The 25,518-nt window shown below is 37.3% G+C and overlaps 1 protein-coding gene across 1 annotated transcript in view; it reads left to right on the top strand.

Moving 5' to 3' along the window:
• The window catches only part of RYR2 (ryanodine receptor 2), a 721,598-nt gene that overhangs the window by 274,708 nt on the left and 421,372 nt on the right, over window positions 1–25,518 (top strand). The window contains exons 4-7 of the mRNA XM_067710999.1: window positions 5,631–5,647; window positions 14,056–14,070; window positions 21,118–21,192; window positions 24,279–24,357. Coding sequence (XP_067567100.1) covers window positions 5,631–5,647; window positions 14,056–14,070; window positions 21,118–21,192; window positions 24,279–24,357 — 186 coding nt within the window. The remainder of the gene's footprint in view (window positions 1–5,630; window positions 5,648–14,055; window positions 14,071–21,117; window positions 21,193–24,278; window positions 24,358–25,518) is intronic.

The following is a 25,518-nucleotide window of genomic DNA, read 5'->3' as shown; positions in this document are numbered from 1 at the left end:
TTAGGAAATTAAGAAGCCCTGGCGATATAATATACAGCATGATTACTGTAGTTAATAACACTGTATTGTATATTTGAAAGTTGCTAAGATAGTAGATCTTAAAAGTTCTCATCACAAAAAAAATTGAAAGTATGTCTGTTATGGTTGTTAACTTGACTTAATGTAATGATCATTTCACAATATATGGAAATATCAAATCATTCATCTAATATAAAGTTATATGTCAATTATATCTGTTTAAAAATATTTTAAAAAATTAAGTGCTGACTATTAAAAAAAGAAGCATTACCACAAAGAAGTACAGGCCCAGATGGCTTCTCTGGTCAATTCCAGCAAACATTTGAGAAAGCAGTAATACCAATCTTAACCTCTTACAGAATCCTTCTAAACTTATTTTATGATGTCAACATAACCATGGTCCTAAACCATTAGAAAGGCCTTGCTAGAAAAAATGTTATACACTAATATTCGTCAAGGTCATAGATGCAGAAATCCTCTACAAAATACTAGCAAACCAAATTTATGGATATATAAAATCAAGCATATTATAACTAAGCATACTATAACTATAGCATATTATAACTAAGGTGGGATTCAACAGTAGTTAATGTATTCATGAAAGTGATTAATGTCTTTCTCCATATTAAAAGACATAAAGGGAAAGATTACATATTTTAATTGATACATTTAAAACATTTAAAAAATAAATCATTTATTGTAAATTTGTAATGTAGGGAACTCTTTAATTGGATAGATGCTCTCTGTAAAATGGAAAACCAGTGAAATATTGAATTATTTTAGTGTGATGTTAAATAAAGGGGTGAAGGTGGGCACTGTTAGAATTAAAAAGTGAATTTAGGGGCTTCCCTGGTGGCGCAGTGGTTGAGAGTCCGCCTGACGATGCAGGGGACACGGGTTCGTGCCCTGGTCCGGGAAGATCCCACATGCCGCGGAGCGGCTGGGCCCATGAGCCATGGCCGCTGAGCCTGCGTGTCTGGAGCCTGTGCTCCGCAACGGGAGAGGCCACAACAGTGAGAGTCCCGTGTACCGCAAAAACAAACAAACAAACAAACAAAAAAACTAAAAAGTGAATTTAGTAAAGTTAGAACTCAGTATAAATTGTCAGTTACATTTCTATATATTAGCAAAAAGCAAACATAAAATTAAAATTTCTAAGTGAGTCTACTTATATTGGTACAATACAACATCATGTACCTAGGAATAATTGTCATGAAAGATATATAAACCTTTCCATAGAACATCGAAAAGCATTTTGAAGGAAATTAAAGGTGACCTAAAAAAAAGAGGGATATACAGTGTTGGAAGCCTGAATATTATGAAGATGGCAGCTATCTCCAAATTGATCTGTCGATCAATGCAATCTCAATCAAGATGCCAGCAGGTTTTCTTTTTGTGTGCATGAAAATTTATGTCTATTCTGAACATTATGGGAAATAGAGAGGGTCAATATTAACAAATATAATATTGAAGAAAAGAACAAAGTTGGGGCCTTTGGCTACCAGATATCAAAACTTATTTTGATGGAACAGTGGTTAGGATAGTATGTTATTAGCACAGGCGTAGAAAAATAGGCCAAAATAGAAGAGAGTTCATAAATACCTCCACATGTTAGTAACTTGATTTATGACGGAGGTGGCAATGCAGTACAGTGGAGGCAAGAATTATCTTTTTGTAAATGGTGCAAGGTCAGCTGAACAGCTGAATGAGGGGGAAAATGAATCTGAATTCCCTCCCTAGCACCATATACCCAGAAAACCAATACCAAACAGATTGAGGTCTCAGGTAAGAGTTAAGATAATACATTTTCTCAGAAATAATGTAGGAGGATCTTTTCAGGGCAAAAAGCACCAGCAATGAAGGAAAAGATGGAGAAATTGTACCAAAACTAAGAATGTCTGTCATCAGAGTTACCATTAAGAGATGGAAAAGACAGGACACAGACTGGGAGAGAATACTTGAAAAATATAAACAATTCTGGGAAATCAGTACGAACAAAAATAGACAACCTAATAGTAAAAAATGGGTAAAAGACTTGACCAAATGCTTCTTAACAGCAGATATATTCAAAATATCCAAAGCATACGGAAAAATGCTTCATCACAGTAGGCTTCAGAGAAATGCAGATGAAAACTGTGAGGAGGTATTACTACACACCCACCAGAAGATCTGAAATTTAAAAGACTAGAAGTATTGTCAAGATGTGAAGCAAGTGAAACTCCTGATGAGAGTTAAATGTGCACCACTGCTTTAGATATATTTTTCTGAATTTGTATTTATTAAACATGTGGGCCCTCCAAATCATAGTTTTACTTTTAGGAAATTGAAACGACTTCATTATGTTTTGAATCCTGGAACACAGTGTGCAGATTTTTCAAGTTTTCCCCCCTAATCTTAATAATAAACAACATGTGTGGTGGAGAATTACTTTTAGGGTAGAGTAGATTTCGTTTTTCACTTTTCTCTAATTTATTATTTTAAAAACTTAGCAGGGTAATGGATTGTAGGTATGTATTAAATATTTCAGTTACTTTTCTTATGTTATGCCTTGATATTAAAAACGTTATATTTACGTTGGATGTTTTATTGTTGTGTTGTAATTATCTAGAAATTTATCTATGTGAAAAACCAGACATGCTATTTGAATAACTGAGACTAAATAACATGTTCGATATCATAAGAATCTCTAGGTTCATTTTACATTCTCTTATCTTGATGTTAACACATTGTATTAGGTGGCACTTACCATGAGAAATAGGCTGGTGAATAATTCCAAATTAAATAGAGACTAAAAATCTGAAACAAAAGAGAAAAAAGATGACGTATCTTGTTTTTGGCATACATGGGAGAGCTTAGGAGAGTGGAGATTTCAAGTTAAAGACCCAGTTTCAAGATGAAGCTCCATCCTTTATTTCCAAGAACTTTGTTGTTGTTGTTGAGGAAAGTGTGTAACACATTTATATGTCGTTTGTTTCCTCATGTATAAAATGCAGTCAGTAAGATTACATGTAAAGTGTTCAGCTCAAAGCCTGGCACATAGTAACTTCTTACTATATGGCCTATAGGTTTAATAATAATAACATTCTTTACCTTAAACAGTAAAATAAGCAACTTGGAAGAAGCAACCAAACTCATTTTTATAGGTATGGAATAGTTCATGTTTTGTGCCCTAATTTATAACTTCTATATTAATTAAATATATTTACAATTATTAAAATATACTAATTAAATGTACATATTAAAACATGAATACAAAAATGGAGATGTCATGTCATATGATATAATTTATAATTAATTACTTTTGTATTATGTTCTTAACTTCTGTCCTCTCTGCTTAGTCAAGTTGCTATTTAAATGACTGTTTTATTTTCCTTAATGGAAATTGTGTTTTTATTTGAAAATAAATTTGCTCATTTGTTGGTCTTAAAATATTTAATGCTGTTTCCTACAGATGGTAAAATATTTATCTTCTGTAAATTAATGGAATCAGTATGTTTTTTAAAAATCCCACATACTTGGATAAAAAATTATTGGAATAAGTACTCATTTGTCTTATGCTTTATGGATTTGGTAACTGTTTAAACTGTAAAATTGGTCAAGTTCATTGTGAGCTTTATATTTCCTTTCCTTGATTAGCTTCATATAAATCATTCTCTTCTTCACTGTTTGTAGGCATTTAATTAAATAATTCTTGATAACATTCATGAGAGATGTGTCATGAAATTGCTCTGCATCGCTTATGCATAATTACAGCTTTATTGTACTTTATCAGTCTTTTAACTCTGTGGACCATTTGTCTTGTCTTCTGTGTTTAGCTGAAAATTCACTCCCAGCACATGCTGTTGCTAAGCCTTTCTTTGGGTATTTGGATACTGAATCTGTTATATTATTGCTAATTCTTGCTGCTTAAAAAAGTTTCACTTTTGTAATATAGATCATTGAAGAGCTTCTGTTACTAATACTAGGAACTATGACTCTTGATTACAATTTCTCTTTCTTCCAGGAAAATCCCACAACACTTTATCTTTGCACTGATGCAAGTATGTGTGTGTGTGTACGTGTGTGTGTGGGTATATTTAACATTTTGATGTGAAAATAATGATGGGATAATAGAATGTCTTTGTTGATCATTGAAAAAGCATGGCATATCCTGATTTCCTGATAAACATGAAAGGGAAATCATTTCACATTTCCTTAAGTTATTTTTCATGGAAGAGAATAAATATAAGAATTTGTCCTTTTAAAGGTAGAAAAGTGAATGATAATTATATTATACTGGACATGACTAAATTGTTTCCCTGTGCCCCAGGATCTAAAGAAATAGATTCATCACTTTAATAGGTTCATGCTTAAAATGAGGACTTGAGCTTTGGGTAACAGCTAAATATCTTGAAAACTTATAGTGAAAACCAGGGCTTTCCATTCATTAAAGTATTCTTTCTTAAATAACAATGTGTTTGTAAATTCAGAGGTTGGGGGTAGGCTTAGAAGAGATTTTTCTGAAGACTAAATAAATTGTTGACGAAGCCAAAATGCTCTGTTGTAAGTAATCTGTTGAATCTATTGAATCTCACTGGGCCTTCAGAACAATCCCACCTGTGTATTTAGGTTGATATTTTTATATCACTTCATAGCATTTAAAAAGTAATCACAATGTATATGCATCTTACGCACATTTCCTTCTTGAAGCTTGTTAATAAGGAGTGGAGATTCTTAGTTATGGCGAAGTAGCATGAGCTTTGGACCTGATTAATGAATTTTCTAAAGAAAAAAGAATTGCAAGTAAACGTAAATGCATGAAGAGTCTGAAGCAGACCTCAAGTTTCACTGATCCCCAATCATATGTGCTAAAGAAGGGAGGTTGATTATGGAAACTTACCTTTGAGAGAGAGTATATCCCTCAGTGTCGAGATTTTTAAATTCTGATTGATTTGCTAGGAATCTTAGGGCCTTGTAGAGGCAGTCGTTGACATATGGCTTTTTATTCTGTTTTACGCTTTGGATATAATTATATTCACTTAATTTTTAAAGAGTCGTATGAGACTAACATGCATTCATTAATAACTACATTTTAAACAATACTTGGATTCTGATGCAGTTTCAGAATTATTTGACAAAGCATGCCTTTTGTTATACTGTGAACATTTATATAATGCTAGAAAGATTGGGCTAAGAGAAATTTTACTGCTATTTCATCAGAGATTTATTCTTAGATGCTGTATTTCTAAACTGATCTTTTTTGTTAAATACATTTTTATAGTTAGAGGAGAATAGTGGTTCCTAAATCAAAGGCCTGTAGGTTTGAGAATTAGGTAAATGTTCACATTTGCTTTTGAATATACTAGATTATTGTTATTTCATGTACCTGGTACATATTCAGCCTAATGCCTTTTGAAGTTCTGATTACTAAATTAATTGAAAACGTTTGTTTGTTTGAGGAGATTAAATGTTATTACTTAAAAGCTTGGATACCGTTTCGGATCCTTCAGAATTGGAAGTAGGTTTTGGTGCAGGGACCACATTTCAGTTTATTTAAATGACAGTAATTAAAACCTTGCTAGCTACTTATTTGTGTGCCTGTTACTATTTTGACTTTTTCTTTCCACAGAAAGTTGATGTGAAAAAATGGGTATGTGTTTCCACGTATTTACAAAGGGATCGTGATATAAATGGGTGCATGTTTGCTGTTGCCTCTAATCTTTTTGTTTTGCTTCCTAGTGTGGCTGGTACTTTGAGTATTCAAAATAACTGCTCTGTTGTAGTCAACACGTATTTTACCAGTCTCCAGTTAGAACCTTTAGAAGTTTCTAGTTTTCTTCTTCTGAAATGGAATCTATTAAAATATTCTCTATCCCTGGAACATTATAGTCTCTGTGTAATCGGCTTTATCGTTATGATAGGCTTCTGGTCCATGAGAAGGCTTTTATTATTAATACTGTGTATCTTTTACCGAAAAATCTCGACTGTTTAATCTTAGAATCCTACTGCTTAGCTCTCGAATTTTCCCATGTGCTATAGAAAAAGGCTTTATACATATTCATACAATCTTAAAAAGTGAAGGTGAATGAGAAAATATCACGAAGAAAGTTAACCGCTGCAGGATTCTGGAGGCTAATTTGGAGACCAACAGTGTGACAAAGTGATATGGCCAAAGTATGTTACTATTCTTGGTCTCAGTTTCTTCAACTATTGAGGGGGGGGGGAGGGAGGGAGGGAGGGGGACAGAGGGAAAGGCAAAGATCCTTCCAATTCTGAACTCCTTTTAATGCTGAATGGAAATTAGAGTTTCACCAACATTGGTATTCCTGATCCACTTTGTGTGCAAAACAGTGAGGCCCTTCATGTTGTGTTGTTTTGTTCGTATTTGCCCTGTGACTTACTACGGTGAATCAGCTAATACTGGCTTACATGATGACTTCATTTTACTTTCATTATATTCTCTCATTCTGGGATGCAGTTACCCTGAGGCAACATCTTGAGACTTTTGCTGTCTTTTCAGTAGCCTTTCACTTGTGTTTCCCAAACAACTGCCCTGTTTCCTAAACTTCTTTCAGCCCTTTATACTTAAAGAAAGTTTTGTTTATTAAATTTACCATTTCCATTATGATGACACCCATGTATGGATTTTTTTTTTTTTTAAAGAAGATGTTGGGGGTAGGAGTTTATTAATTAATTTATTTTTGCTGTGTTGGGTCTTCGTTTCTGTGCAAGGGCTTTCTCTAGTTGTGGCAAGCAGGGACCGCTCTTCATCGCGGCGCGCGGGCCTGTCACTGTCACGGCCTCTCTTGTTGCGGAGCACAGGCTCCGGACGCGCAGGCTCAGTAGTTGTGGCTCACGGGCCTAGTTGCTCCATGGCATGTGGGATCCTCCCGGACCGGGGCCCAAACCCGTGTCCCCTGCATTGGCAGGCGGACTCTCAACCACTGCGGCACCAGGGAAGCCCCCCATGTATGGATTTTTGAGAACTACTACTTCTATGTTATAACTCTGGAAATAATTTTAATTCATCATCTGTTTCTTCATAACTAAGCTATTAATTTTGTTCAGCTCTTTCTTTTTGAAATTTCCTCTCTTCTCTGCCTCTAGTTAAAATTCTGATCCGAATTCTTGTCTTGGGGATGGAAACCTGTTTATAAGAACATGTGTTTCACCTTTTTGTGCTCCTTCCCCAAGATTAGCCATCCTCAAAGAAGTCCCTGCCTCATCTTTTTATCCCTTCACTTCCGTTCCAGTATCCCTGTGCTGTATCCAAATCAGTAGTTCTTGAGCCAGTCACTCAAGCCACTTAAATTCCTTTGGAAATAGAATATTTAAATGAATGAACCCCCTTTCTCCCGCTGTCTAGAAGTATCCCCATTCTTTCCTCTGCATTTGGTTGCTTTTTTGAAGTGCCTTGCTATGTGGATTTTCTCCCTCTCATTTTCATAGGGATTTCTCATCTCAAAATTTATTCTTAGTAGGTTTATTTGCAAACCTTTACCTTAGAGATTGCTTTCTAGTTCTGAGAAAGTATTGGCAGTAACATTGAGCTGACAGTCATGCCGTTTAGCTCTGTGACTCACTTCATAACCTATGTCAGCTATTTGTGGGCATTCGTCTCGTCTCCTTGTTTATAGGATTAGAATCTGGGCTAGCCCTTTCTGGTTCTAAAATATTACTGTTATGTTAATGATAAGACGTATCAATGCTGAAATATACCTTCATTGAGATATCATATAATGAAAATATCCAGCTGGATTTGCTCTGGGTAACTGATAATCACTGTATGTATAGGTCTCAGTAAATTTTAGATTTGAGCTGTTTCTTTCTTTGAAGACCCATATACGTCAAATCTTACGCGCTTGCCATAGGGAGCTTGAATGTCTACTGTCACAGGTAGAATTTGTTACCTTTTTCTGTTACTTGAAGGGTAACAGAAAACAGTTGAATCCCCTGCCTACCTACCTGCTCTGGGGGCTCATTCTCCTGTGTGCCCTGGGTTAAGTTAGGACAGGTTCTATGTTTTCTCATAGACAATGAGACACCCCCCCAGCCATTTCAAGTCACATAAGTCTCATTTCAGTAATTAAAATGCCCAGTCCTGTGTAGTGGAACACTCTTGATGTTAATTCTAGTTACAGCTCAGGCCTCTCCCGGCAGGAGCCTGGAGCGGGCGGGGAGTAGGGAGGAGTCTGCATCTCACTTCCCTCTGCCAGTTCCCACAAACGCCTGTGCATTGCCTGCGGCTTCTGACCCTCTCAGGGTGTCCTGGCAAGGAGAAGAGGAAAGTTGGCAGGCAGGTCTTCTTTGATGAGCCTGTCATTCATGGGGCTGGTCAGGTGTTTTCAGCTGACTTTCTCTCTGGATAGTTGGGCGGTGACCAGTGGAGATGCTGTCACCGGAAACCTCTGAGCTGGGGTTCTCTTGCTGCCTCCATGTGCCCCATCCTCTAGCTGATCAGTGGTGATGACCTCCTCATCCCTGGTCTCTTGGTGGCATTGAAGACAGTCCCAGGCTGGCTCCGTCTAGCGTGGCCCCCATTTGCTCTTGGCAGTGCGGTCACTGGCCAGTTGTAACGTGACTCTGCTGGGACACAAGTATCCCTGAAGCCACCCTCTCTAGGCTTGAGCTGAGGGCAAGCTCTGGGGAAACAGGACTCCAAGCCAATCAACACCTCTCTCTAAGAAACCATCTCTTTGCTCTCCAGCCTCTCCGGAGAGACTGGAGCTGGGGGCCAGCTTAGGGCAGCAGTTGGATTTTCAGCCACCTGCTTTGGTGTCCCTGTTTGGGTGGTATCCCAGTGTGGTTTGGAATATGAGAGTATTTGCCACTACTTTGTTCTGAAACAGGTGTCCTATTTTAAGACCCCGTTATATTTGCTTGTCTACAGAACATAGGTGACAACCCCAGATTGAGACTTTTAGAAGCCTTATAAAACTTAAATATATTGAAAATTAGACTTGCTTCTTTATAAATTTTCTCATAGCATCATTCTGGAAACTTCATCACACGTCAGTCAACCTATCTCTCTCTCCCCCCTCCTCCTCCCTTCCTTCCACCCTCTAGCTGTTTTCCCGCGTCTCTTTGAGCACCTTTGGGCATTTGTGTTTAATCAAGAGCTCATTGAGTAATCAGATGCTGCTCTTCATACTTCAAGAGGGAATAACATTTGTGAGTTCTGCATTAAAACGTGATGAATTGTTATTTCCATCTACTCCACCCTCAGCCCTCTAGCCCCCTAACCTCTAGCATTGGTTTCTAACATGGAGGCCTGGGATCGCAGTCATGGATGGAGCTGGGGACAATAAAGGGATGGAAAACATTGTCATATTGTTGTATGTGAAGCATTGTCTGTAGACCAAATGATGTCTCATACATATTAAAAAATATGTTGATGCTGTTGGAATTATTAAAATACAAAATCCTTTCAAATGTTTCTGAGAGTAGTTTTAATAATGCATTTTTTCGTGCAGCTACTATGATGTGAGGGTCTATGAAGTGCTCTCATGTTATCAAGATTCAATCATGTTTGAAATGGTTTTGAAAAAAATATACGGAATCTTCTATATCCTGATAAAGACAATTTTTTCTAGGTAGGTGGTGCTCTGAGTGTAGGGCAGGCTTTATAGGTCCTCAGGTCATTATGATCCACATACTCTCCGTAGAGATCAGTTTGTTGGGTTTTGATTGAGAGAAAGGTGGGAAAGGAAGAAGCCCTCGGGCTTCCCTGGTGGCGCAGTGGTTGAGAGTCCGCCTGTCGATGCAGGGGACACGGGTTCGTGCCCCGGTCCGGGAAGATCCCACATGCCGCGGAGTGGCTGGGCCCGTGAGCCATGGCCGCTGAGCCTGCGCGTCCGGAGCCTGTGCTCCGCAATGGCAGAGGCCACAGCAGTGAGAGGCCCACATACTGCCAAAAAAAAAAAAAAAGCCCTCAATAGCTTTTCTACTTCATATTTTAGACATTCATGCAGCTCAGTGATTTATAAATGTGTCACAGAGATAAAAGATGAGAATTTATAGTAGCTTATCAGAATTATTTTCCTTTATTCTTCTAAAGAAGAACTGGATAATTATATATACATATATATGTCAGACCCTTACACATGAGAGAAAAGACAGTCCATTTAGACACTGTCTATAAAGAGTTGTTGATAGGTTGAAACAGACAGCAGTTGCTCCCAATCTGCCCCCAAATTATACTGAATTCTTATTAAAAAATACCAGCATACACATATCACTAGCTGCCAGTGATGGTCATTAATATGAGTAATGCAAGAGCATTGCCACGGGCTGTATCATAATATGTATAATTGCTTTTTCATGGGCTAAAAGCAGAACCCTCTTTTAGACGCTTTCTGGGCCCACCATCAACATGTCTGTCAATCAGTGCAGTCTTGAGGATTTTCAGTGGGGAAGTCTTAGAAAGTTAAGCATTTACATAGGATATCTTCATCATAAGAGAAATTGTTGAGATTTTTCACAAAGATACACCCACATATGCTATTAGATAGTATATATTGATATATGTTTGGAACTTGGAATTGTTAATCTTAAATTTCTTTTGCCCTCTAAAATTCTGGGGGAGCATGGTTAATTATAAAAAAGCCACCAACAAACCCACGTCTTTAGTGGTGAAATATTTTTTCCTTTTCTCAACATAATGAAATTTACCACATGTATCCTCATTCACAGAGGAGAGAAGACCAGCTGGAGGATTATGGAGAATCCTAGCATCTTGATACAAGGAGAAAAAAGATGACAGAAGAGGCTTAAGTCTGATGGATATTTGGTGTGCAGAGTAGGACATTTCGCTGCCTCAGTGGAAACTTCATGTTAGGACTCCAGAGGCAAAATTTTGCCCTAGTCTCTCAGATTGTCCTATTTGATAAATTTTTTTTTTTTTTTTTTGCGGTACGCGGACCTCTCACTGTTGTGGCCTCTCCCATTGCGGCGCACAGGCTGCGGACGCGCAGGCTCAGCGGCCATGGCCCACGGGTGCAACCGCTCCGCGGCATGTGGGATCTTCCCGGACCGGGGCACGAACCCGTGTCCCCTGCATCGGCAGGCGGACTCCCAACCACTGCGCCACCACGGAAGCCCGATAATTCTTTTTTAGTAGCCCCAAACTGTTTATTTTGTTGCTTTGTTACTATTTCCTCATCTATATAATTTTTAAGAAGACATTTTAGCAAAGGTTCTTTTAAAACTTCTAAGAAAGGCCCGTTTATAGAGGAATTAATTTTTGTAATCAGTTGTCATTTCACAAACCTGAAATAACAGTGAAAAAAAATCCAAGTTTGAACTGAAAGGCAAAATTATGGTAGAGGAAGTTTGTACATCACCTCAATTTCTGTTTCTTTCTTTGTACCAGTAACAGATGGAATATAATTATGCAGTCTCTTGATGTCTGATGTTTGATTACAATTTTCAGACTAAAGTATTGCTATTTGATTTGTTTTTCTACTCATAATTATTTGCATATGCTAAGAAAATCCCTTAGGGTTTTTAGATCTACTAGATCAAGTGACATATAGAGCAAAGACTTCTGCTTCTTTTTATCATCCATCAGACTCCCAGGGCCATCTTTGTTTGAGTTAGAACATAAGGATTGCTGTTTCTCTTCCTGGTTTTCATGTTAGTCTAGCATAATGGGGGGGGGGTGCTTATGTCCCCAGCTCTTGGTCACATTTGAAGCTTCATCTGAGTTGTCCATTCTGAAGTAATTAAACTAAACTTGGGACACTGAATTACTGCCACTCGTAGTTTTGCCCTAAAGAACTGAAATTTCCCACTTTGTGTTTCTGTGTCAATTGATTTTCATCCCCAAATTTCTTCTAAGACAGAAAGCACCATGCCTGGACTCTGTCTTTATAATTATCCACCTCTGTATCTTGTCTAATGAAATTTTAGCTCTTAAATAATTGATTTCCGGGCTTCCCTGGTGGCGCAGTGGTTGAGAGTCCGCCTGCCAATGCAGAGGACGCGGGTTCGTGCCCCGGTCCGGGAAGATCCCACATGCCGCGGAGCGGCTGGGCCCGTGAGCCATGGCTGCTAAGCCTGCGCGTCCGGAGCCTGTGCTCCGCAACGGGAGAGGCCACAACAGTGAGAGGCCCGCGTACCGCAAAATAAATAAATAAAATAAATAATTGATTTCCTTATTAAACTTACTGTAAGCATAAAAATGATAATGCTTTACACCTAAATTGAGGCTGTTTCAATATTTATCTTCATGCATGAGTTTCTTTTCTCTTTCTATCACATCATCAACTTGTAAAGGATTTTAATTTTCATTCTTCTTCTGTTGCTCTTTACCATACTTAAGCAGTGTTTACATTGAGATTAAAATAATATGTTTTTCCTTTATATATTAATGTATTTTGACTTCTTCTTTGCCCTTGAATGATCCCTTTTGAATATCTTCTAATGTAATAAGTCAAATAGATGGACCAATAGATGATTTGCACAAAAAGTTCATGTCAGTACTGCCACAGATAATCTTTCATGTTCCTGATTGTCTTGAAAATAATGCGTGTCTGATCCATCTGCTCTTCTTTCTCGTTCTGTAGATGGCCGTCTTAGTCTTTCCTAATTTACAGCATTCATTTTATTTTATCCTGTGTCCAGATCACTCTTCTCTGTGACTTGCGCATCCTGTGTTCACACACAACTAAAAATTACGAAGAGCAGACCTCAGTACCTAGATGACTCTCTTTTCTATTTTCTACAATTCTAAAGTAGGTCCACCTGCGTAGCTGACAAAGTCAGACTGAAGACATTTCTGAACGGAAAATCTCTAAAACCTAAATGAGTTAAAAACCCAAAAATCTCATGAAGAAAGTGTCTATTATAAACCATTTTCTGTAGCAAAATTTTGGATTTTTGTTTTTCTTTGAATTAAGGCTTAAATGATTTTCCCTAATTCCTCAGTGATATCTGCATCACTGCTGATCACAGGTAGGCATGCGATTAGTCAGTATCAACGTGGAGTAAATAAAGTTCCTTGTATCATTTACCACGGATATTAGCTACAAAACTGTAACTACACAGCCTATATTTTCTAAGCTGAGAATGAAATGGTTCTTGACAATTTTTCCTTAACATTATAATATTGAAAATGAAAAAAATCAGTCATAATAGAATTGCCATTTAGTAATATACATATATGACTATGTATGTATGTTTCAGGGAAACAAGTGTGGTATTTAACATCTATGTTAGAAAACTTTCCCTTGCTGTTTTCTTTAAGACTAATGTGGATGTGTGTATTTTTTCCTCTGTAGGACTTACATGCATCTGACAGCTAAACGTAGCCCTAAGTTTGGAAACATACTATCATTTTTCCTTCTTTGCTCTTTTTCATCTGTTTACCTCTCCCAGGAGTAAGAAGTCAAAGAAACTTTATGGGTCTAAAGAAAAAGGAAGGAATATATCGATATGTACATATTATGTTTTGTAGAAGAAAAAAAGAGCTGTTATAATGTAAATCATGAGAAATGGCCGAGTCAAGAGAAAAGTTCTGTGGTTTTTCTTTGAAATTCACATATCACAATATGTAGTATCTAAAGAATTGCTTTTTGTCATTTTTGCATGAAATATGGGCAGCTCATCACAGCATATTAATTGATGGTCTACCGTACCTGTTTCTAATCCACTATTTTTACTTAAGTTACTTGGGTTGCTGTTTATATTACTGCATTTTTATGCAACAGATGAGATGAAAAATTTTTTAAAGCATTGTCAGAACATAATTTTAGGATTATACTTTTTTTTGGGTGCTTAAATATGCTGTAAATTAAATCACGCATTAAAGTCAAGTAGCATGTTTTCACAGAAAAGAAAGAACTAATGTAGAAGCATTCTAAAAAGAGTTTGGCTTGCGACACCTTTTCTCTAGCATGTAGTTGATATTAAGTTTTGTTGTGACAACACAGTGAATGTTTTTTTGTTTATTGTTCATGTAACTCCATTTAGAACAGTGGAGTCTAAAAATAAGATATTTTAAAATGTCTTTGAAATAATGTATATTTAATATTTTCTCTTTTCCTTATGCCCCTACAGAAATTCATGATGAAGGTAAGGCATTGGATCATCTGCTGTATATGTAATACTTTGTATGTTTTGTGTTTGGTTACTCATATTTAATTTTTGAATTCATGGCACTTTTCTTCACATTTTAAAGTTTTCAAAAATTAAATCAAAACTTTTAAACTTCAGTAAATACATCCCATGTTTACATTTATTGACATTTGACATCTTTGGGTCATATTGTGACATACTAAGTCTTACTTAGCCAACGTTAGGAATTTCTCCCATTGAAACAGATTTTTTTTCTGTCGTTCTCCGTCTAGAATTTTCACTGTGGGAATTATATTGGCTGTTTTGTGTTTATGCACTGTTGCATGAATACAATAGCAAATTCATACACTGGAAAATTAGAAGAGGCTAAATTAGGAGAGGCACCAAGAAGCTCCTAGTGAACTACTTACTCCAGGAGATGTGAAAATAATTTGACTTCTTTTTATTCCTCAATCAAATTAGAAAAACCAAAAGGTTTTAAGAGAGACAAACTAAAAGAGAAGAGTAATATCCATGGTCATATCATTGAAGGACACGTGTAGGGAAAAGAGAGGAACAGCAGAATGTCATTATTTGAGAGAAAAAGTAGAAATATGTTGTTTCATTTTTATATACCTGCTACATTTCTCATGTAACATTCATGAAATTTAATTTTTATCCTAAAAGCTGAGGAAAATTGTGTAGAGAAATTGATTGTGTTCAGGTAATGAAGGCTTAATATATTCAAAAATTTCACAAGATATAAACTCTGAAAAGTGTGAAATCAAAATTCTGGATGTAGATTTAAAAGGTTGCTTAGAAGAAAAGGAAGCAAAGGATTCATTTTCTGTGGAGTTACATTCTTATTTGACAAAACTCTGAACCAGGAGCGTTGTGTTGACACATGGACCTATTCGTTAACATTAAGAATTTGACAGTTTGGATAGGGTGACAGAGCAGAACACTTACTTGAAGTCCCTATCAACAAGGACCCAAAACATTTTCCAAAATTTCAAATAATTCCAGCCATTATTTTTCAGTGGAAACTATTGTTATTACCTTGGGAAGCGAGGACATGAACTGCTCAATGAGGCAGATCACGAAACAAGGGATCTGGTTGGGAAAATGTTATCAACCGCAGAAAACAAGAATATGTTCCCTCTTTGCAAATATTAATAAATAATGAAGGGGACTTCCCTGGCGGTCCAGTGGTTAAGACTCTGCCGGGGGCACAGGGGGCACACGTTCGATCCCTGGTAGGGGAACTAAGATACTGCATGCCGCGCGACAAGGCTAAATAAATAAATAATGAAATTGGGTTTGATTTTTTAAAAATTAGCAGTTTTGCTTGCTAAATCTGCATTTACTGTACTCATTTCATCATCTCACTGCTATTCAAATCCTTTGTCTATGCCGTTTCTGTGATTCCTTGGAGAACAGTAAATGGCTTAGTTCCTGAAGCATGTACCTCAAGCTCTTTCATGAGAGCTGATTCATATAAAAATCAATGCAAATAGAAAAATGACGTCCATTTGGCTGAAACCAGGTGGTGTACCTGATGTAATTTAATTAAGCTCTGACTTCTTTTAACCGCAAGGCCAGAAACCCAATGACTTATTTTCATACCTGCATTGGATCATCTGGAAAGGTTAGAATTTGACTAAGCGAGGGCCTATGCATTAAACTATAGTAATTTAAACCAATTACAAGGAAAAGGATGCTAAATTTTATGCAGCTTTTTCACTTTTCAGTCGTGACTTGCTTTGGTTTTCAGACCTGGACACACATCGTTAGAACCTCCTAGAACCAGCCAGATGCTTCCTTGTCACAGGTGCTCATTTCTGCTGGTGGCACTGAGCAGTGATCAGGTAGTCCTGTCCTAGTCCTGGTCTGTTCCCTCTGGAGACCTTTGGTTAAGACACCCTCCCTCACAAGTTAGCCATCTAATGCCAAGTGGCTGTCTCGACAGTGGTCAGCTGGTTTGTCAAACATATTTATTTTGCACTGAAGCCAGATTTCTCATTAATTATTATAATCATCCTTTGAACCTGTTATATGATTCACTACTGAAGATGGCAGGCCTGTTTGCATGGCTCCTGCTGCTGGGGACCCCAGGTGGACCAGATGCCAGGCCAGCAGTTCTGTGCTCCTCCTCTGTCTAGTGCTGTTTACATTTGCGTTGGAAAGTCACGTTCAGATGATGTGAAGGCTTACGCACAGAGATTTTTTTTTTTTTTTCTCCCTGAAACAACTCATTACCCGAGTATCACTCTTTGTATTTGAAGGTAAACTTAAAAGCTTCCCTGCTTAAATATCTGAGCACTAGGAAAGAAGTTCTCCAAGGCAAATTCCTTTTCGTTGTTGTCTATCGTTTTAAACGTTGGTTGTGTAGCTTAGTATTACCTAAGCAGTAAACTCTTTTTAAGATTTCATCGTTTTTCTTCTGAAATGGCGTGTTATAATGATCAAGGGATATAGAAAAGTTCTCCTGTAGAGTCTGATTTATTTTTTATTTATTTATTTTTTTGCGGTACGCGGGCCTCTCACTGTTGTGGCCTCTCCCGTTGCGGAACACAGGCTCCGGACGCGCAGGCTCAGCAGCGATGGCTCACGGGCCCAGCCGCTCTGTGGCATGTGGGATCTTCCCGGACCGGGGCATAAACCCGTGTCCCTTGCATCGGCAGGCGGACTCTCAACCACTGAGCCACCAGGGAAGCTCTGATTTATTTAAAAAAAAAAAAAAAAAAAAACTCTCGAATAATAAGGGCCTGGAATTATGAGAAATGTCCTACATTGATTAGCATAGCATTTTTGTACAGAAAAAATGATTAGTAAAACAGAAAACCTTATAATATTTAGGTGTTATATAGTTAATAAATTAAATGGTTTTAAATAGCAATGACACTAAAGACGCATTAAGCAAATATGTGGTACGAACATATTTTATTAAACACAGAGGAGGAAAAACACCCCAAACAACAGAAACACATAGCTAGTAATGTTTATGCATGTTTAAACCTCTTGAGTTGATCTCAGTCATTACTATTCTGGTTTTATGTACTATGCTTTTCTGCTGTTGTATTTTAAGCTTGTAACAGTGGTACCTCAAAGGTAGCTACAATGATCCAATTTTCCCCTCCCCACAGAGGAGGATAACAGATTAATAAATGATACCTTATGACTGCATCTTATTCTGAATAAATGTAAATGTAGAAGTATTTCCATCAGAGCTTCTGCTTACAATATGGGTACCCTGATTGCACATTTTGGGCCAAGATGCTGCAAAGCTCAAGGCATAGGAATACCTAATAATACCAAATTGGTATTAAAATAATCTGTGGAAAAATTGAAGTGTGGTTTGTTTAGAATACATACAGCTTTGTTGCTTAGATTTTGTTTGAACGTACTCTGAACTTTTTTTATCCACTTACAGTTCACCAGTTCAACTTTTTTACACTATCGTTTAATATTAGCCCTGTCAGTCATCTCAGGGGTCCTGGGACCAAACCGACGCACAGAACTGAAAAAACTTTTTTAACTGATATTTTCAGAAAGTTCAATTTTACCCTTTATTAAATGATTCTTGGCTCTCTGACACCAGAAATATTTAGAGGGAGGAGTTTGGAAATGGTAGTTGTTACCTTGGGTTGGTGGTGTTTTTCCCTGAAAGAACAACAGCCCCTTAGCGTAAACCCCCTTCACCTATGGGAGGCTACAGCAGTCTAGCAGAAGCCAACTTCAGGATCTGCAGAGGGGCCATAGCGGGCTGTTCACAGCTCACCAACCATACCACAGGCCCAGCCAATCACAGGGGAGAGCTGGGGTGTGAGGGACAGACCGTTGCATTTTCAGAAACAGGTAGGGCCCAAGTCACACTCGGAAATGTATGTCAAGGACGTGTAAGTTCCAGGTAATACTTTTACTAAAAAGACCTGATAATCCGACATGTAGTTGGAGGTGGTTAGAAATGCAGAGAGAATTAGTTCTTAAACTTCTGTTTTCTTTGCTGTTCGTGTGCAAGTCTTTGGTAGGGAAACGCATGGGTTCAGTTTATAGTTGTTGAATGAATGAATAATTAGAGAAAACTCGCATTTTGAAGGCAGAGGAAAACAAGCTGTGAGCCTATTATGCCTAATACCCTTGACATCAGATAGTGTACCTCTCAGATACAGTATTTGAAGATACCCGATAAATATCTTTTGAATGAATAGAAAAAAGTGTTTCTTTTGTATAATGTTTACTGGAGAATCAGTAGGACTAAAGTATAGGTGACATGAATGTGAACACAAGGTTTGTTACATAAAATTTAACTTTCTACTTTTTCTCTTAACTGGTGCAATGGAAAGCACCGCTTACTTTGCCTGTGTTTTAGAGTCCAAGGAACAGTGAACATGTTAACTTCAGAAAGCACCAAGGTATTTTTCTAAAGTGCGATTTTGAGGGGTGGGCTGGCCTTGAACTTGTTGGTCCATTAGCTTGATTGGTTCTATCTAGTTGGTCCTGGCTGGATTCCCAAAGGTTATGATGGTTATAGCACTGTGAGCTTGTAAGGTTCTGGTTTGGGTGGCCGGAGGAGAAATGGACCCCTTGTTCCAGAGTACTGAATTACTACTGCTTGTGATGTTATTAGCCAGCAGTGATGAACTTTTTCTCATGGAAATTGCCCTGGGGGATTACCCAGTCCACTTTGAGGCAGCATGCTGTAGAGTCTTGAAGGAATAACCCTGGAGGTGGCTAAGCCAGTGTAACCGGTACTTTAACAGGTGTAACCATCCTCTTAAAGTACCGGTAGTTCCCTACATCAGAGGAAGTCCATAAATATTTGTTCCCTTAAATTAAAGCAAGGACCAGGCCAAATTTACCAAGAAAATCGATATGATTGATTGACCAAATCAGAAAGCACAAATAAAGAACCAAGGTACGTCTTTGGATGCATCCCACAAACACAATTCTTTTGATAAATGTTTGTTGAATAAGTTATCCAGCCTGCCCAAGAGTGGAAATTATACATTTGATTTGTCCTGAATCACAGTAGTATTATTTAAAATGACAAGTTAGAGGAAAAGGACTGCAGACCATGTGACAGAAATTATATTCACTTGTGTTAACAGTGCTCTCTTAATTAACAAAGTTAATTTAGTGTGGATTATTTGCATACTTTTACAGGAATTGTATTAAAACTAAATTCGTGACATAAATTAGCATTTGAGTAGTGAGGAAATCTGTACTGTTAAATCCATAATAGACAACTGTGTAAAATCTTTATATATAAGATCTTTGAAAGAAAATCCAGATACTAAAATATCTCCTCTTAACCAATTTGACCATTTATGTATATATGTACATATGAACACATGAAATGCACAGGCAAAGCTTTACAGAAAAAACAGCACTCTGGTTAAATCTAAAGCTTGTTCTTCATCTAAAAACACCTTGTTTTGGTTGGTATGACTGTCTAGTGTCATTAAAGTTCAGCTGGATCTTGTAGCGTTGGCACTTATATCTGGTAGGGAAAGGTAAGCTCCTACCAAACTAGTCCCAATCAGACAAGGTAAATAAGTTGTTCTTGGCCACAGTAAATCAAATATATTATAGAAAATAAAAGTACTCTCTAAACAGGGCCTCATTCTTAGGAGGAATATAGTTTTGCAGAGTAGATTTTTCCCTTCTTCACTCTGGAGGTGAAAAAGTAGCTTTCCTTTCTTGTAAAGCAGTTTTTTCCTCATAATTTTTGTACCTTTTAATACCTCTTTTTAAATGGTTTGGAAGTCTTTTAAGCATAACATGTAAAGTTATTTTAAGAAATTATGTGGAACAGTAGGAAGGGGATATATTTTTAGTAAAAAAGCTATACTAATAATGAATATTAAAGTACTTTCTCCTGTACTTCTTAGAGTATGTATAAGTCAGTAACATCACAGTCATCCTTAAAGACCTCTTTTTCCTACAGAAAAAAAGGGCAGCCTCCTTGGCATAATGTTCTGTACCTCCCGTGATGTTACCCTGATCTACTTTTATGACTCCTGTTTAGTTTCTCTGCGACCCAGCACTGCAATCCCATGGTCCCTTCCTCTTTCTTAATACCCTGGAGTTGTTTCCTATGACACCTTTACTCACCTGGATCGGGGAACCCATCTGGCTTCTCAAATTTAGCTCAGGTTGTAGCTTCATAGAAGAGGGAGCCCTTAACCTGAGTTTAAAGCAGTCGACGAGGTGGAAAAGACTACAGAGGGAAGGAGTATTGTGTTCTAAGACAGAGCAGTAAGAAAGGTCGGGGCAGGGAAAGTGTGTCTGTCTGGAGCACAAGGGATTTGGGGGCGAGGCTAGAAAGGGCTGAGACTAAAGTCCTCTATGTGTGTACTACTCACTGTTGTCCGCAAAACAGCAGCACCTCGGTCATCTGGAAAATTTTTGAAATGAAACATCTCTGTGTTTACTCCAGACCTACTGGATCGGAATCTTGGGGGTAGGCTCAGGGTTCTGTGTTTTAACAAGCTCTCCAGGTGATTTGTAAGCCTGCTAGAATTTGAGAAGCGTTCCGCTCTCTCGTATAAAGGAATTTGGACGCTTTTTCTGTAAACAGTTGGAAGATATGAAAGGTTTTTAAGCCTGAAGATGATTTGATGAATTTTGTGTTTTAAGAAGACTCATTCACTGAAGAAGTATTTATCTAGTCCTTACTATGTGCCAGGCATTTTGGAAGGAATCTGGTATACCACGATGCCCAAAGTACCATAGCCCCTGCTCGACGCGGACCACAGTGTAATGGGAAATACAGACAACAAATAACTGGGAATCAAAAATTACAAATTATGGTATTTACTGAACTCGAGTTCATTCTTTAAGAACTAGATCAACTGCTAGCCCCCTCCCCCCACAGGAGAAGGTTTTCTTGGTAGCTTTGTCCCAATTTAAGCATTCTTTCCACAGCACTTTGCTCATCTGCAATAGCTCTTCTTTTATTTTTTCCCATTAAACTTTTCCATGAGAACAAGAGAGAATTTTTATGGACTTAGTTAAATTTACTCTTTTTTTCCTTGTCGACCCTTTCTCTGCTCTCTGCAGACCGCTCAAGGTGGTGGCCACCGAACGCTCCTCTATGGACATGCCATATTGCTGCGCCATTCCTACAGCGGCATGGTGAGTACACGTGTAGACTGCATCTCCCCTGTGGTCATGCTGATCCATTTGTGCATATGTGGTCAGGAAATATTTGGTAATCCCACTTCATTGATGGCTTTAACAAGCTTGGTTGTATGTATTTTTTAATATCTTTATATCCTGCTTAGTTTTCTCATTTATAAGATGACAGCTTAGAGGACCTTTAAGGTCCTTCAGTTCTATCATTATGTGACTTCTATTTTTTGTATCTTACTTTTGAAAGAGTAGGTTTAGGAGGAGAGAGGTGTTAAGAGTCAAGTAAGAAATAGTTCTCATTTCTGATTTTATTTCAAACCGTTTATTTATTAGAGAATTAAAGCATCCTTACTGAAAAATAGTATAAAAAACGGACTGCGAGTCCCACCTTCAACTCTCCACTAACTTCTTTTCCTTCTTAACTAGTTGTTCTCTTTGTTTTTCCATATCAGCTCCTCTTGCACCCAGTTATCCATTTATCCACTGGGTTCCTCTCAGGCACAATTTACTCATTCTCATTTATATATGCGTGTGTGTGTGTGTGTGTGTGTGTATAAAATATGTATAAAATAAAATATATAAATATTCCATTCTTTTAAAAGCTTTATTAAGTTATAAAAACACTACATATTCATTCTGTAAGATTTGGAAATTACAGAAGAAAAAAATCTTCATGATCACACCAATGAGAGAAAACTGTTGGGGACTTTTTAAAAATTTTCAATCTTTGCTGTCGTTAAAATTTTTTTAATATAATTGAGATCTTGTTATATAACCAAATTTATATCCAGATTTTTTTTTTACATATTATCACAGTATAAGTATTATCCATATTACTTAAATTTTTCATCAAGTTTATTTTAGTAACTACACAATAGTCCAATACCTGGAAGTATAAAATAATCATTTCTTTTAAGAAGGAGATAATTCCCAAAATGTGTAAACTGTTCCTGAGCAAAAGCTTAAACATAGCCTCAATATCAATACCAAAAAAAACAAAAAAAATCATCAATCTTCATCATCATGAATATTGACGTGAAAAATCTGGTTAATGGAATTGAAAATTATAGGAAGAGAAGTAGAGGAGAAGTATAGATGTGATTTTAATAATGACTTAATATCATTTATGTTAATATGCTACATCACATTAGTAGGTCAAATGAGAAAAACTGTGATCATCTTAACAGGTGCTGAAACAGGTTTTTAATAAAAATACCAATTCCTAATAAAAACTAAGCATTGATGATTATTTTCTCAATGATAAAGAAAATATTTATGTCAAATCAATGACCTCATACTTAATTGTCAAACACTGAATCCATTCTTGACAAAGCTAAAAGAAAAAAACCTCCCAAGAATATGCTAGCATCTAACATTGTTCTGGAAATCTTGGCTGACCTAGTAAGGTATGAAATAAAATAAAGGAGAACGCTTTAAGTGGCTGGATAGAAGACAAATATATAAAAACAACCTTTTTGCATATAGCACTCACACATTAGAACTTCCTGGAAGGAATTCCACTTTCAATAGCAATGAAAACACATAAAATAATACATAGGAGAGTCAGTTTTCAGAAAAATACCCTTGATACATATAGATGGGTAAGCGCCTGAACTTGCTTGGTAGATCTGTGTTCAGGCTCACTTTCCTGTATGCTGTACAGCCTTGGATACCTTGGCAAACTTCTTGAAGCCTGTAATTGCTTAAATTTTATCCATTCAGTCAATACATATTATTTAGCACCTCCTGTGTGCTAGATATAGTAGTAAATAAGACCAAGTCTTTACCCTTAACAGAATTTAATTAACATTTAGTGAAATAATTAGAGTGTGTGCCTCACAGTTGCTGTGAACGTTAGAAGAGGAGAGAATGTACGCTAACAGTTGCAGTGCCTGGTACTGTAATATTGTTGAGAAATACTGCAGAAGACTTTAATAGAGATCACTAAGTTTTTACCTGGGAAATCAGTATTATAACACTGTTACTTTTTCTCAAATAAAGGCAGATATTTAATATGCTTAGATCTAAGGTCTGTAACCCTCAGGGGCCACCATGGGCTGCCTGTCTTGAGGTCAGACTCATACTCCTGACTAGCTAGGAAAATGTCTGGGGACCCTTGAAGCCTTGTTTCTATAACTTGGGAGGTCAGTGGTTTGCAGTCAAGAGACAGAGGCTCCAGGTCAGTTGATTTTTACATCCTCACGGCACCGAATTCCATGTAACGTGCCAGCACATCTGTCCCCAATCCGTGTTTCACCTGCCTCCTTATGCTCACAGACATTCCATGAGCTGGGTGAACCCTGTTCCGTCATAGGGGTTTTCTAGGCTTCTCATTACTTGTTGCATGATTCTGGGACGTCTGTGCTTGCTCAGTCCCCAGCATTGTCCCTGAGTCCTGTTTGCAGGACTCCTGTTCTTTCCGGCACTGCACTTGGTTGGTGTAGATGGCAGTGTATCTTGAGCTCATACCACATTCATCTTTGTGTTCTCATTCTTGCAACACTTAATGAGGATTTTGAGGTTGGGGTGGGGATAGAGGAGTTGCCCTGAATAATTATCCTAAATTTTATGTCCAAGAATATATAGTTAGGAAAACTTAAGAGGGAGAGAAAAAAATCAGGAGATGGTGGTGTTGGGAGAGTTCCATTCCTCCTAGGGAAACACACATTGGTATACACGTGACAAACCCTCACTGCAGTGAAGCGACAGGCTACACACACACACCGTCTGAAATTCAATTCTGGATAAATTTCGGAGAGTTAAAATTTTTAAAATGAAAACAAAACTAGAAGCTAGAAGTGAATAGTGTTCAAATTTCTGCTTGGGAGAAAGATTTCCAACTGACAGATCAGGTTGTCCTTTTGCTTATGATTGTGAATATCAGATGAAGTGAGAGATGTACAGACATATCCCCAATTACTTGTCTTCTTTTACCGACAGGACATATTTCTGCAGTCTTTCTGTGAGGGGGAAGAAAACCACATTTCCTCTACAGCATTGTTCCTCATTTAGGCTGTGTAAGTGCTCAGAATTAGACTTGGAATGGACAATAAATGTTTAGTGACAGCTACTGATTCTGTGTCTTTTAGTATCTGTGCTGCCTGTCCACCTCTCGGTCTTCAACTGATAAACTGGCCTTTGATGTTGGCTTGCAAGAGGACACAACAGGTGAGCACCTTGGTCCGTGATGAAGCTGCGCTCAGATCATGGCAGGGATTGGATTGGGAGACGTATTGAGACACGATGGAAGATAAACTGGTTGAATATTCTGGAAGATAAACTGGTTGAATATTCTTAGGGACGAATTCAGGAAAAAAATAAATGACTAACTAGGAAAGGTTTTAATAGAAGGAGGAAATGTACATTGTTTCTACTGGTGGGTCATCCCCACATAATTAGCTTGATGTGCAAACTAGACTTCAAACCTTATTCTTTTGTTGGAGTTGGGTAGGAAAACAGTACTTATGCTCTGCTGATAGTTAACCATATTACTGTGTTCTGATTAGTTTGTAAAGTATTATTAATGCATATCTTTTCTACCTTTCAGCTTGCATCTTAAAATATTTTTAAGTGTACACATGTAACATTGTCAATGTCAACATTCAAACAAAAAAGTAGCAAATGAAAGCCTCCTTCATTCCCCTGTCCACAGGTCATCATATGCGCCATATGTATGTATTTACATATTTTTGAAACAAAAAACATATTAACACATTTATACTTTTGGAGACTCCAGATAGGAAAGTATAGGCTTTATTTGTGTTTTTATTCTCAATGCTTTGAGAACTTTACACTTTATACACCTCTGTACAATTTGATGGCTTTATCTTTTACAATGAGCATGCCCGATTTTGGAATTAAAAATAAATAAGAGACCAACTAGAAAAAAGAATGGAAGGAAATAGAAATTAAAAATAAATAAAAGACCAACTAGAAAAAAGAATGGAAGGAAATAGACTGACTCATTAAGTTGTTGCTTTTATGGGTGGGATCAAGTTCACACATGCCCTCCTTTTTAAAATACTTTCCCATACTCTAAAATTTTCACTCTTAACAAATGGATAAAAATAAATTTCTGTTTACCAACCTAATTAACTTTTTAATGGACCAACACATCACCTCGTACAAGAAATTCCAAGAATCCCAGACACCAAAAAGATAAATGTGTTCTTCTCATGTTTATTTCATTTTCTATAGGCTCCATCATTCCTCTGTATTTTGGCTAGTAGTTTTAGTTTTCTCATTGTAATTAATTTACTTCAGCACATAGTTGCATGAAAAAAAATCTTCAGTCCTCTCTCTCAAGAGGAGTAAAAGACATGCACGATC

This window comes from Pseudorca crassidens, chromosome 16 (genome assembly GCF_039906515.1).
Source record: "Pseudorca crassidens isolate mPseCra1 chromosome 16, mPseCra1.hap1, whole genome shotgun sequence".
Lineage (NCBI taxonomy): Eukaryota > Metazoa > Chordata > Mammalia > Artiodactyla > Delphinidae > Pseudorca > Pseudorca crassidens.
The sequence above is the reverse complement of the archived record's forward strand: the minus strand, read 5'-3'. Positions and strand labels throughout refer to the sequence as shown.